The sequence below is a fragment of the Oryctolagus cuniculus genome, chromosome 16, assembly GCF_051225735.1.
Source record: "Oryctolagus cuniculus isolate XC-2025 breed Fujian yellow rabbit chromosome 16, ASM5122573v1, whole genome shotgun sequence".
NCBI classification, from domain to species: Eukaryota; Metazoa; Chordata; class Mammalia; order Lagomorpha; family Leporidae; genus Oryctolagus; species Oryctolagus cuniculus.
The window spans coordinates 62,344,953-62,357,365 of NC_142882.1; the positions used below are offsets into that span (position 1 = coordinate 62,344,953).

The 12,413-nt window shown below is 39.7% G+C and overlaps 1 protein-coding gene across 1 annotated transcript in view; it reads right to left on the bottom strand.

The window, feature by feature from the left end:
- Window positions 1-11,909: 11,909 nt before the first annotated feature.
- TBX20 (T-box transcription factor 20) overlaps window positions 11,910-12,413 on the bottom strand; it is a 57,206-nt gene continuing 56,702 nt past the window's right edge. Inside the window, exon 8 of the mRNA XM_002713752.6 lies at window positions 11,910-12,385. Within this exon, the coding sequence (XP_002713798.1) occupies window positions 12,045-12,385 (341 nt within the window). The 3' untranslated portion in view covers window positions 11,910-12,044. The remainder of the gene's footprint in view (window positions 12,386-12,413) is intronic.

A 12,413-nucleotide genomic window follows, 5' to 3' on the forward strand; every position in this document is an offset into this window, starting at 1 on the left:
TACTCCTTAAAAACACATGAGAGCTGCCCTGCTGGAAATCTTCAAAGTTGATAAGTCGGGCCCTAAATAATGGAAATAAAATTTTGCTGGATAAAATTTGGGTCTTTTGTTTGTCATGTTTCAAATAACAGCTTTAGTGAAATGTAAATCACATAGCATAAAATGTACTGATATTTTCTTGAGCTTTATCTTATTTATTTGAAATGCAGGGAGCTGGCGCTGTGGTGTAGCAGTTAAAGCCACTGCTTGTGGTCCTGGCATCCCATATGGGCTCCGGTTTGAGTCCCGGCTGCTCCACTTCCAGTCCCGCTCTCTACTGTAGCCTGGGAAAGTGGTAGAGGATGGCCCAGGTCCTTGGGCCCCTGTGCCCATGTGGGAGACCAGGAAGAAGCTCTTGGCTCCTGGCTTCGGATTGGCACAGCTCCGGCCACTGTGGACGACTGGGGAGTGAACCAACAGATGGAAGACCTCTCTCTCTCTCTGCCTCTCCTCTCTCTGTGTACCTTTAACTTTCAAATAAATAAATATTTAAAAAAGGAAAGGAAAGGAAAGGAAAGGAAAGGAAAGGAAAGGAAAGGAAAGGAAAGGAAAGGAAAGGAAAGGAAGGAAGGGAGGGAGGGAGGGAGGGAGGGAGGAAGGAAGAGAGGGAGGGAGGGAAGGGAGGGAGGGAGGGAGGGAGGGAGGGAGGGAGAAAATGCAGATTGACAGAGAGAGGGAGAGACACAGCTTCCATATTCTGGCTCACTATGGCCACAACAGTCAAAGCTGGGCTGGGCAGAAGCCAGTAGCCAGGAATGCCAGGAACTCCATCTGGGTCTCCCCTGTGGGTAGCAGGGGCCCAAGTACTCGGAGCTGTCTTCCATATTGCTTTCCTGGGTACATTAGCAGGGAGCTGGGTCAGAAGCGGAGCAGCTGACACTCAGACCAGTGCTTGGATATGTGACACCACACACAGGCCCTAAAATGTGCTGTTTTAAAGTGTTTGAAGTTTTAGGGGTTGGGTGTTTGGCCTAGTGTTTAGAAGCCAGTTAGGACACCCATGACCTGCATTAGAGTACCTGGGTATGAATCCCAACTCCTGACTCTAGCTTCCTTTTAACCCCTGGGAGGCAGCAAAAATGGGTTCAAATGATGGGGCCCCTGATAATCACATGGAAAACCTGGATTGAGTTCTTGGCTCCAGCGTTGGCACCCCAGCTGAAGCAGATGGAAGTGCTCTCTGCTTCTCCAATATATAAGAATAAGAGGTACTATGGAGTGTAGCTGGTAAAACTCCCACCTGCAGCACCAGCATCCCATAAAGGTTCCAATTTGAGTCCCAGCTGCTCCGCTTCCAGTCCAGCTCTCAGCTAATGTGCCTGGGAAAACATTGGAAGATAGCCCAAGTGCTTGGGCCCCTATACACATATGGGGAAACCCAGAGGTAGCTCCTGGCTCCTGGCTGCTGGCTTCTGATCAGCCCAGCTCTGGCCATTGCAGCCATTTGGGGAGTGAACCAGCAGGTGGAAGACCTCTCTCTTATCTCTATCTCTATCTCTATCTCTATCTCTATCTCTATCTCTATCTCTGTCTCTGTCTCTCTAACTCTGCCTTTCAAAAAAAATCTTATAAAAATTAATAAAAACAACGTAAAATCATGTGTAATAATTGTTATTTTGGTCTATTCACAATGTTTTGCAATTATCAACATTATTCTACATTTGTACTGTAGAGAAACACCATATCTATTGGCAATCCTTTCTGTTGCTCCCTCCTTCCAGCCCCTGGCATGCCCTGGTCTCTGTGGATATTCCTGTGCTGGCTGTTTCACATAAATGGCATCATACATGTGTAGTCCTTTGTGATGCTTCTTTCTCCTAGCATGTTTTCCAAATTCACCCAGATTGCAACATTATCAACATTTCACACTTTTATAGCTTATTAATATTCCATTGTATGGCTATGTCATATATTTATCCCTCCACCAGTTAATGAATATTTGGATTTTTCCCACTTGTGTATTTTGAACAATGTTATTATGAACATTTATGAACAAGTTTTTCTGTCAGCATATATTTTCATTTCTCCTAGGTATGCACCTAGGAGTGGAACTGCCAATTCATAAGGCAACTCTGTGTTTATCCTTTTGATGAACTGCCAGTCTGTTTTCCAAAGTGGTTGTAGTATTTTATATTCTCACCACCAGTGTACAAGAGTTCCAGTGTCTCTACCTCCTTGGCAACACTTACTGTCCTTGTCCATCATTATTATAGTCATCCTGGTGGATGTGAAATGATATCTCCTTGTTTATACTTAGAGACTTTATTTTCAAAGTACTTTTAGGTTTGCAGAAAAAGCATACAGTGCAAGGTTCGCACAAAACTCTCCCTCACCTTGTACACAGTTTGCCCTATTGTAAACATCTAGAATTACTGGAACACATGTGTTACAATACCTGAACCAATATTGAGGCATTATTATTAATCCATAGTTTACATACTGTTTACTCTTTGAGTTGTCCAGTTCTATGGGTTGTGACAGATGTATAATTTCATGTACGCAAAGTTATAGCACCATTATGGAATTGTTTTGCTGCTCCAAAAATTCCTTGTGTGCCATCTAGCCATTCTTCCCTCTCCCTCTCAAACCCTGGAAAGTACTCATGTTTTTTATGTCTCTAATTTCGCACTTTCCAGAATGTCATATAGTTAGAATCACACAGTAGGCAGGATTTTTGGACTGGTTTCTCAATTAGCCATGTGCACTCACAGTTATTCCATGACTTTTCATGGCTTGATATCACATTCTTTTCATCATCACTGAATAAAATTCCAGCTGACAGATGTGCCATGGTCTGTTCAGCCATTCACCTAGTAAACACATCTGGGTTCCTTTCAAGTTTTGACAATTATGAATACAGTTGTTATAAACACTCATATGCAGGTTTTTGTGTGGACACAGAAGACCTAAGAGCACAACTGCTAGATTATGTAGAACTATGCTACTGGTAAACCATCTTTTAAAATGGCGTACTATATTGCATTCCCACTGGCAGTGGATTAGAGTTCCTATGGCTCTTCATCCTCACAGCACTGGCCTTGCCAGGGCTTTAGATTTTGGCCACTTTAACAGGTGTGTGGTGGCATGTCATGTTCTTTTAACTGGCAATTCCCTAATCACATGTGCTGCTGAGCATCTTTCCATATACTTATTTGTCATCCATATATACTTCTTGGTGAGGTATCTGTTCAGGACAGTCTTTTGTGCATATTATAATTGCTTTGTTCTATTGTTGAGTTTTTGTTTTCTTTTTTGAAGATTTACTTTATTTGAAAGGCAGAGTTACAGAGAAAGAGAGAGAGGGAGAGAGAGATCTTCCATCTGCTGGTTCACTCCCCAAAAGGCCTCAATGGCCAGAGTTGGACTGGTCTGAAGCCAGGGGCCAAGATCTTGTTCTGGGTCTCCCACATGGATATCCGGGTCCAAGCACTTGGGACATCCTCCACTGCTTTCCCAGACTCATTATCAGGGATCTGGAGCAGAAGTGGAGCATCCATGACTTGAACCAGCACCCATATAGGATGGCAACACTGCAAGCAGCAGCTTTACCCTCAAGGCCATGATGCTGGCCCCCCTGTTGTTGAGTTTTAAGAGATCTTTATAAATTTTGAACAAAAGTCCTTTATCATACAAGTGTTTTGCAAATATTTTCTGCAAGTCTGTTAGTCTTTGCATTCTCCTAACAGTGTCTTTCACAGAACAGATGTTTTAATTTTAATATAGCCCATAATATTAACTTTTTTCTGTTAGTGGATTGTGCTTTTGGTGTTGTATCTAAACAAAGACAAAATTAACAAAGTTGCCTAGATTCTCTCTTCTGTTACCTTCTAGAAGTTTTATAGTTTTGCATTTTACATTTAGATCTATGAAACATTTTGAGTTAATTTCTGCAAAAGACGTCAGGTCTCTGTCTACACTCACAGTTTTGCCTTGGTGTTCAGTTCTTCCAGAGCCATCTGCTGAAAAGACAGCTACTTTCCCACTGCATTGCCTTTGTTCCTTATCAAGGATCTGTTGGTTATATTCAGGTGAATCTGCTTCTTGGCTCTATTCTGTTCCACTGACCCATCTGTTTTCTTGCCAATATCATACTATCTTCATTACTGTAGCTTTGTAGTAAATCTGATTTCTATTTATTTTATTTTATAAGACATAGAAATAAAGAGAGATCTATTTGCTGGTTTACTCCCCAATGCCCAAAACAGCCAGGGGTGGCCCAAGATGAGGCCAAGAGCCAGGAATTCCATCCGCGTCTCCAATGTGGGTGGCAGCATATTAGGGCCATTACCTGCTACCCATGTCGATGCACATTAGCAGGACGCTAGAATCAGGCACAGTCTCAGGATATGAATCCAAGCACTCTCATATGGGATGGGGGCTTCCCAAGCAGTGGCTTAACTGCTCTGGCAAATCCTCTCCCCCGTTAGTGAGCTTTGAAGTTGGGTACCATCAATCCTCTGTATTGTTCTTATTCAATACTGTATTGGCTATTCTGGGTCTTCTGCTTTTCCATATGAACTAAAGGATCAGTTTGTTCACAGCTATAGATAACTTGCTGGCTTCTCTTATTAGTTCTATGAGTTTTCTGTAGGAAGCACACTAATTTTCTGTATATTTTTAAAATAATCATTAAGAATGGGGAAAACTCCATTAAAATTGCAAGCAAACTGAACAAATAAGCCCAGTTTTATGGCAAATGAATAATATTCTACCAGGAAGGTAAAAAAATAAAATAAAAAGAGAACTAATCTAAATAACTGCTGAACATGTCATTTGAATATATTCTCAATTGAGTAGCAGGGGAAAACAAAAAATAAATCCTGACCTCTTTTTAGGTTTATTGACACTGTATGAATAAAGCAATAGGAAATTAGTCTAAAGGTACAATAGAATTTAGCAAATAAATAAGCAGTTGTTGTCAGCCAAGTTACACACAGTAGAGGAAAAAAGTAGACACAGCTATGGTGTAGGGCAACACAAGGAAAAAAAGAACCCTACAGGAATGTGAGGGGATCAAAAATCCCAGCAGGAACTCATGATTTCTAATGCATTTTATCCTCACACATATTTGCCCATATACAGGGAGTCATATGGATACATACATGTATTCTAACTCTGATTCCTGAAAGGCCAAGGAAAGAAATATACCCCCATTAATACAACTGGCAGCCAAATCTTGGTCTCTAATGCCCTTCCAATAAAAAAAATAGCCAAGGCTCTTCGGAGAAATGGTTGATTCCAGGGCTGTGGCAAGGAAGATACAAGATGAGCTTAGAATATCTTGTTATGCCAGAAATTGAAGAAGTACCATATATATATATAATGGTGCTTGGTTATATATGGTACTTATATATGGTGTATATGTATATATATATATATATATATATATGGTACTTTGATATATACGGTACTTATATATATGGAATGTGTGTGTATATGTGTGTGTCTATATATATATGTGTGTGTGTGTATGTGTGTGTGTGTGTATATATATATATATATATATATATATGGTACTACCTGCCACCCACATGGGACATCCAGATGAAGTATTATAGCATGACAAAAGGACAAAGGAGCCAGTTTGAAGAGGCTCTCAATGACCAAATCTGGAACAATATGAACACCACAATAATGAATAGTAATAAATTATAAGCCAATGAAAAAATAACAATCTTTTTGTCATGAAATATCAAGACAGGTTGAGGAACTATACCAGGCTAAAGAAGACCAAAGAAACATAAAAATAAATATATGACTTCAAAATGGATCTGTACTGAAGGAAAAATTATGCCCCAGAAGAGATTACTGAATCATTTACCAAAATTGGAATACAGATGGTGGATAATCTAACTCATAAGGTATCATTGTTAAACTTCTTGAAGTTGCTAATTCTAGGGTAGTTATTTAATGGAATATGCATATTTTTAGAAAATACACTTTGAAGATTTAGAGCTACTGACGCATGTTGTGTGTAACTTACTCTCAATGATGTAACAATTTGTATATATTACACATCTCAGTGTGAATGCAAATGATAAAGCAAATAGGACCATTGGTAAGCCTGGGGAAAGGGTATACTACAACCTCTCTGTGAGCTTGGAGTTTTCCAAATAAAAGATTTTTAAAACAGTGTTTAGCATGCACAAAAAAATTAAGGACAATACAGCAGGTATTTTGAAAGCAGAAGGAATGATGATGTCAAATATTTTAAAAGGCTGTTGTGGAAGGAGGATTGAGACTTCGGATGTGGCTAACCTTATTTTGTGTCAGCCTGCTTTCTGTAATAATATTACAGCACATACAAGTGTTCATGGCTAGAATAGGAGGCAGGAGTTTTTAAACATTAAAGAGTCATTAGGACCATCCGGCACAGAGAGGCACAAAATCACTCGATTCTGAAGGCTTGTCAGGCAGCATAGTGAGTGAAAGCAGTTGGGTGTAGGAACATGAGAAATGGTGGAAACTTGAGAGCAGTGTCTTCTCCAAAGGCTTTCAAATGCAACTAAAGACAAAACTACAAAATTGCATTGCCACCCACTGGCCTTGTCAAGACTGGGAGTAGCTAGCTGTGACCTCCAGACCACTCCCCATTATCTGACCCTCCTCTTCTGTTCACGTTACAGACAGTAGAGGTACAGAAAGTCACAAAACACAGTACATAACAACATTAAAGGTGTAATGTGTGCATATATATCAAAAACCACACCATTTTTAATGAGAGAAATAATATCCACACATTTGTACTTCTGTACAATTTGGGGTAATATATAATTTTAAGCTGTTTACAAATAACATGTAATGCTTCAAATATTACATAAGGTTGATAATACATTTCTAGCAGAAATAAATATATTGCACTTAAAAAGAACTTCATTAGATGTTACTTCATAGTATTAGGCTTATAACTTCTTTCTTCATAAAACATTTCCCATGCCCTTCCCCCACCCTAGCACACACACTTCCTTACAGTGACTGTTCTCACGCAATCCATTAAGCAAAGGAACACAGCAAACAACAGAACTGTGAGAGAGTCTACTACGCAGGCTACATCCAAGTTTAGCCTTTAGGAAATAAATTCTTTTAGATCTCTGAAAACTTAAAAAGCAAAACCGTAAATACGTTATTTTAATGTACCAAAAGTAAAATACAACAAACTGTATTTTTTGTCTGTATGTAGGTGTATTTCACAAAAATGTTTTTATTTCTTATTATAAAGATACTTGGTTTAAAAACAGGAGGGGCTGGCAGGCGCCGCGGCTCAATAGGCTAATTCTCGGCCTTGCGGTGCTGGCACAGTGGGTTCTAGTCCCGGTCGGGGCGCCGGATTCTGTCCCGGTTGCCCCTCTTCCAGGCCAGCCCTCTGCTATGGCCCGGGAGTGCAGTGGAGGATGGCCCAAGTCCTTGGGCACTGCACCCACATGGGAGACCAGGAGAAGCACCTGGCTCCTGCCTTCGGATCAGCGCGATGTGTCAGCGCTGGCCGCGGCGGCCATTGGAGGGTAAACCAACGGCAAAGGAAGACCTTTCTCTCTGTCTCTCTCACTGTCCACTCTGCTGTCAAAAATTAAAAAAAAAATTAAAAAAAAAAAACAGGAGGGGTTAAAATTACTTGAGAGAGAACAGAGAAAGAAATCTAGAAGGTACTCAAGGATTATTTGCCTGGGCAATTTTTATCCGTGAATCTTTGCATATTCAAGCATGCTGAAGAAAGATAATCATTTTGGAATATTTTATAATTGGCATAGAATAGTAAGTAATACAGAAAGAGTTTTATGGTTTTGTAATGTTTTAAGAGTTTACAGCCTTCCTGTTGCTTACTTGAAAAAATTACATTCTAAAATAATATAAAAACGTGTTATAAAACCTATCTTCCTCCCAGACTATTTAAAGGAGCAAGCTGAAAATCTTATCTTCTTGTCCGCAGTGCTTTGTCTAAATTTAGGTGACGGGAGCTGGCATTTGTGGCACAGCAGGTTATGCCACAGCTTGTGACACAGTCATCCCATATCAGAGTGTTGGTTCAAGTCCTGGCTGCTCTGCTTCTGATCTAGCTCTCTGGGAAGGCAGTGGAAGATGGTCCAAGTACTTGGGCTTCTGCTACCCATGAGGGAAATCAGGATGAAGTTCCTGGCTCCTGACTTTAGCTTGGCCCAACCCTGGCTATGGTGCCATTTGGGGGATGAACCAACAGATGGAATATCTTTCTCTGTCTCACCCTCTCTCCCTATCATTCTACCTTTCAAATAAATCTTAAAAAGAAATTAGGTGACAGTATTGTTTTGTTTGTAATAATTATAAATTCCCTAAATGTTTAATAAGGAAAACAGTTTTCTTTGCACAGTTAATGGAAGGTTTTGATAAAATGTTGCTTTTACCTACAATATGTTACTTTGCACATTATATAATTGAATTTTTAAAAATTGTTAGTTTCTGAGTCATAACGAAACTTGACTGCATAGTTAATGGGATGTCAAGTCATTCCATCTACTTTATTTGAAGGTGATTTTTCTCAATATAATTCGCTTACACATTCTTACAGGAGGAGAGTCTGAAAGGGTCATGTGAAGTACAGAAATGGGTTACACATCCTGAAATCCACGTAGGCGACAAGTATGCTTTCCTTCTGGTATCTCTTGGGTTTTTCAGGGGCTTCCTCTTTCTTTTTCTGTTTTATTTTTGGGCGGGAGGCAGCGGGAGTGGGGGTGGTGTTTTCATAACCAGAGAAGCAAAACAACAGAAATATGAATAAGGGTGGATGAGAGTAGACCCTGGAATGCTCCAGAAGTCAATGTAACTACTACTATAGAATAACCCTACACAGAGGCAGGTCAGGAACAATTGTCTGGAAGCTTCTTAACATCTCTATTCTGTGCACACCTGCTAGAAATGGCAGTAGGCCTTCCAGACAAGATATTATTTTTACAAACTCAAAAGGAAGAGGAATGCAATTTAAGCTCATTAATCTAGACCTTGTTACTTGATAATTTGTGGTATGTTAGACACAAACTGGATGTGTTTATCTATGTCCTGCTAACAGTAGACAGAAGAGGGAAGATTTGCTTAATAAGTAAAAAAAGATTATTGAATTTGCTCAGAATTACTGATAAATGTTTTAAAAACAAATTACAAACACAGAACCTACCAAGTTACAAATTACTTCCTTAAGATGAGATACAGCAAGTCTGGCAGAACTTAGCAGCACTGCACATTAGCCATGTTTTTTGCTACTATAATGAGTATACTTACGTAGAAAACTCTGAATTTATTCCAGATATAACTTATGGTCTCTACTACTCAATTGGTTTTCTCATTAAATACTTTAATTGTAGTTACTTTTGGTAGAATATACTTTAGAATTTTAAATATTAAATTCCTAGTGGGTTAATAAGAATCATCAGCCAGAATAGCTCAGAGAGGCCTGAGCTGGTTAACTTCCTACCCCTTAGCTCCTATGGCTTGTGACTCCGATTAGGTTAAGCTCCATTTCATTTATGCTTCTTTGCTCTGGTTTAAATAATACTAACATGCCATGATCGTATAGTGGTTAGTATTCTGCGCTGTGCCATAAATAATACTAACACTTTGAAAATATATCCAATTTAGAATTTCAGGTGTGACCTTCCAAGGGCATGCTTTTATCTCTTATTTGTTGCTTTTCTGTAAGCACTCTACTTACTTTTAGTTGAATGCAGTCAGGAAATACCAGTGTAAGACCATATTTAGCCCCAATATAAAAACGTACTTTGAGATACAAAGATTAGTTGAAATGTCAAAATAGTATTAAAATAATTCTTTCATTCTCTGAAAAGAAGATTTAGAGATTCACTTTAGTAGACCAGTAATTTATCAAAGTATTGAGTAGCATTGTGTAAAATAACATCTTTTGTTATTCCTGCTTTAAGCAGCAGTACTCAGCATTCAAAGGAGCACTGGCCAACTATTCTATAAATATCTATGGATATTTATCTTAAATATTAATCATAACTGGTTTTTTTTTTAAAGAAATGCCAATCCTTACTTTGTTTGAAAGCAAAGAACCTGTGGATAGTACAGAATAACATGCAAGAAGTTAGAAATTAAGCTACAATGTCAGTCACAGGACTTCGAGATGCCTTATAATAGCACGTGCTTTTTTGTAAGTAAACCTTGGGAATCAGCAAAGAATGGTGAGTACAAAACCTAGTGGCATCATATAGACAGGCTGTGCCATGGAGGCCCTGCTTCCTAGGCTGGAAATGCCCAAGAAAGCCATTTGAGATGGGAAAGGCTAACATTAAAACAACCAAATAGAATCCCAGAGGAGTCTGATGTGATAAGTATATTGCATTTACCCTCAAATACACTTCTACTGTCAGTAGCAATACTTCCCATCTCTTTTAACAGATTCAATATTTTTGCACTAAGAACAGAGTAGAATGAAAATTACATACCAAAATTGGATTAAATTAAAATAGGGTTTTGGGGAAATTTGCTAAGAAGACAGGGTCACATCCCTGTAGCTAGAATGCACTATATCTAAAGTTGAAAGACTACTCACTCCATTACATTTCTGTTACTGGGAAAATGAACTGTTGCAAAATGCTAAATGTGTTAGCCTGACTATAAATGCATAGACATATATTGCTCAAAACAACATGCAGGTTATACAAAACAAATATAATTAATTACTATTATGTACATTAAAGAAAGGCTTTAGAAGACAGAGTTGAAAATAAAGTAGATGGAGGCATGAGATGGACTTACAAGAACTGCCAATGTTTTGGTTTGGGAGTCATCGAGATAAAATGCAATTTTTTCGTATTATAGACTTAGAAAAGTGACACAGGAGCAGTAAGTATAACATGGTAAGAAAAAGGACCAGTGACCAGTCAGATACATGGGCACATCAATTGTCCTGAGCCCATCTTGGCTATGTGGACATTTTGAATGGTCATTCTCAAATCCCTGTCAATCAGTGGCAGCAGCAACAAAGCAGATTTACTGAAAAGGAGAATTTCACCCAAGGCATTTTAACACCCATGAGGTCTCCCAAAGCTGACATGAAAACAAAAGGGCCTTTGACACCCACAGCAGAAAAATTGCTTCCCAAACAGGACAACCATCTTATTGCAGCTGTAGGTGAAAGAAAGCCTCAAGGATCATCTCACACAGCTTTGGAGTATCTGTCAGTTAAAAAAAAAAGTCTCTACTTAGAATGCAGCCTAGAAAAAGCAAATCTTAGTTTTACAATGTAACAATGGCTCCAAAATCGTATATGGACCATTTTCTTACATAAATGACAAGTCACTGCACGAATGAGAATCAGAAGGAAGAATACAAGACTGGAAACTGATCTTGTCAGGTACTGGCCCTTCAATATTGCAAAAAGAACTGGGTGAAGGCATCACCATATATTCATCCACACAACAGGATGCATTAGCAATATCTCAGCTCCTTCCTCCAGCAAACTAACACAGAGGAAAACTAAACATGCTTAACCTACAGCACTATAGATATTTCTCTATTGGCTCCCGGTTTCTACAGAGAGAAATTGACTTAAGTTAGGCATTATGGTCAGAATGCTACGTAGTATTGCCTCTTTGAAGATTCTTTTAGCCTGTGGAAAGCAGAAAGAACACCTATACACATTGGTTTTATACATTACTGCATTGACACAGCATTGCCCACCACTAAGAATGATGCACCTTAAGAGTCATCTGCCTTATGTTATGAAAATTCCTGGATAGACTGATATCCTGTTAGTTGCAGGACTCAGGCTGGTAAGAAATTTTACATGATTTTCTCCTGAACCCAGCAACTGTCCCGCAACTATAGATGAACCCCGGTCCATGGTACATGCCCTTAGCAGTAAGGGTTGAGTCCAGCTCTCCTCTTTAATAGGTCCCAGGTCTCCTGGAGAGCCCCTGCTCCAATGCCCCGCCTCCTGCCCACCCAACCCTGCCCTAGAATTCCATACCCATTTGTACATTCTGGATCTGGAGTCTCCCATTTTTTTAGAAGAGTCATACAAAGGGCGTCATCACAGCAGAGGAATGGCGCAGTCCTTGGATGGCAGCGTAGGGCCCTTGCTGAAAGTAGTGATGGTATCGTGGCATGTGGAATGAAGGGAAAGTGGGGCCACTCCCTTGCATGGAAGTGGCAATGGCCGAGGGTGTCAGAGGCATCCCTAGGCGGCTATATGGTGGCAGAGAACCTTGGATGGGGTGAGGAATGGGAGTCGCTATGGACGCTGTACTGGTACCAAGAGCAGTCAGGGACTGTGGGTGCTGAAATCCAGGAAAACTGGAAGAAGATGATACCCAGGAACTGAGAGACAAATTATCAGATGTTGTGAATGCTGACCCTGAAAGGCAAAACACTGGTTAGACTGA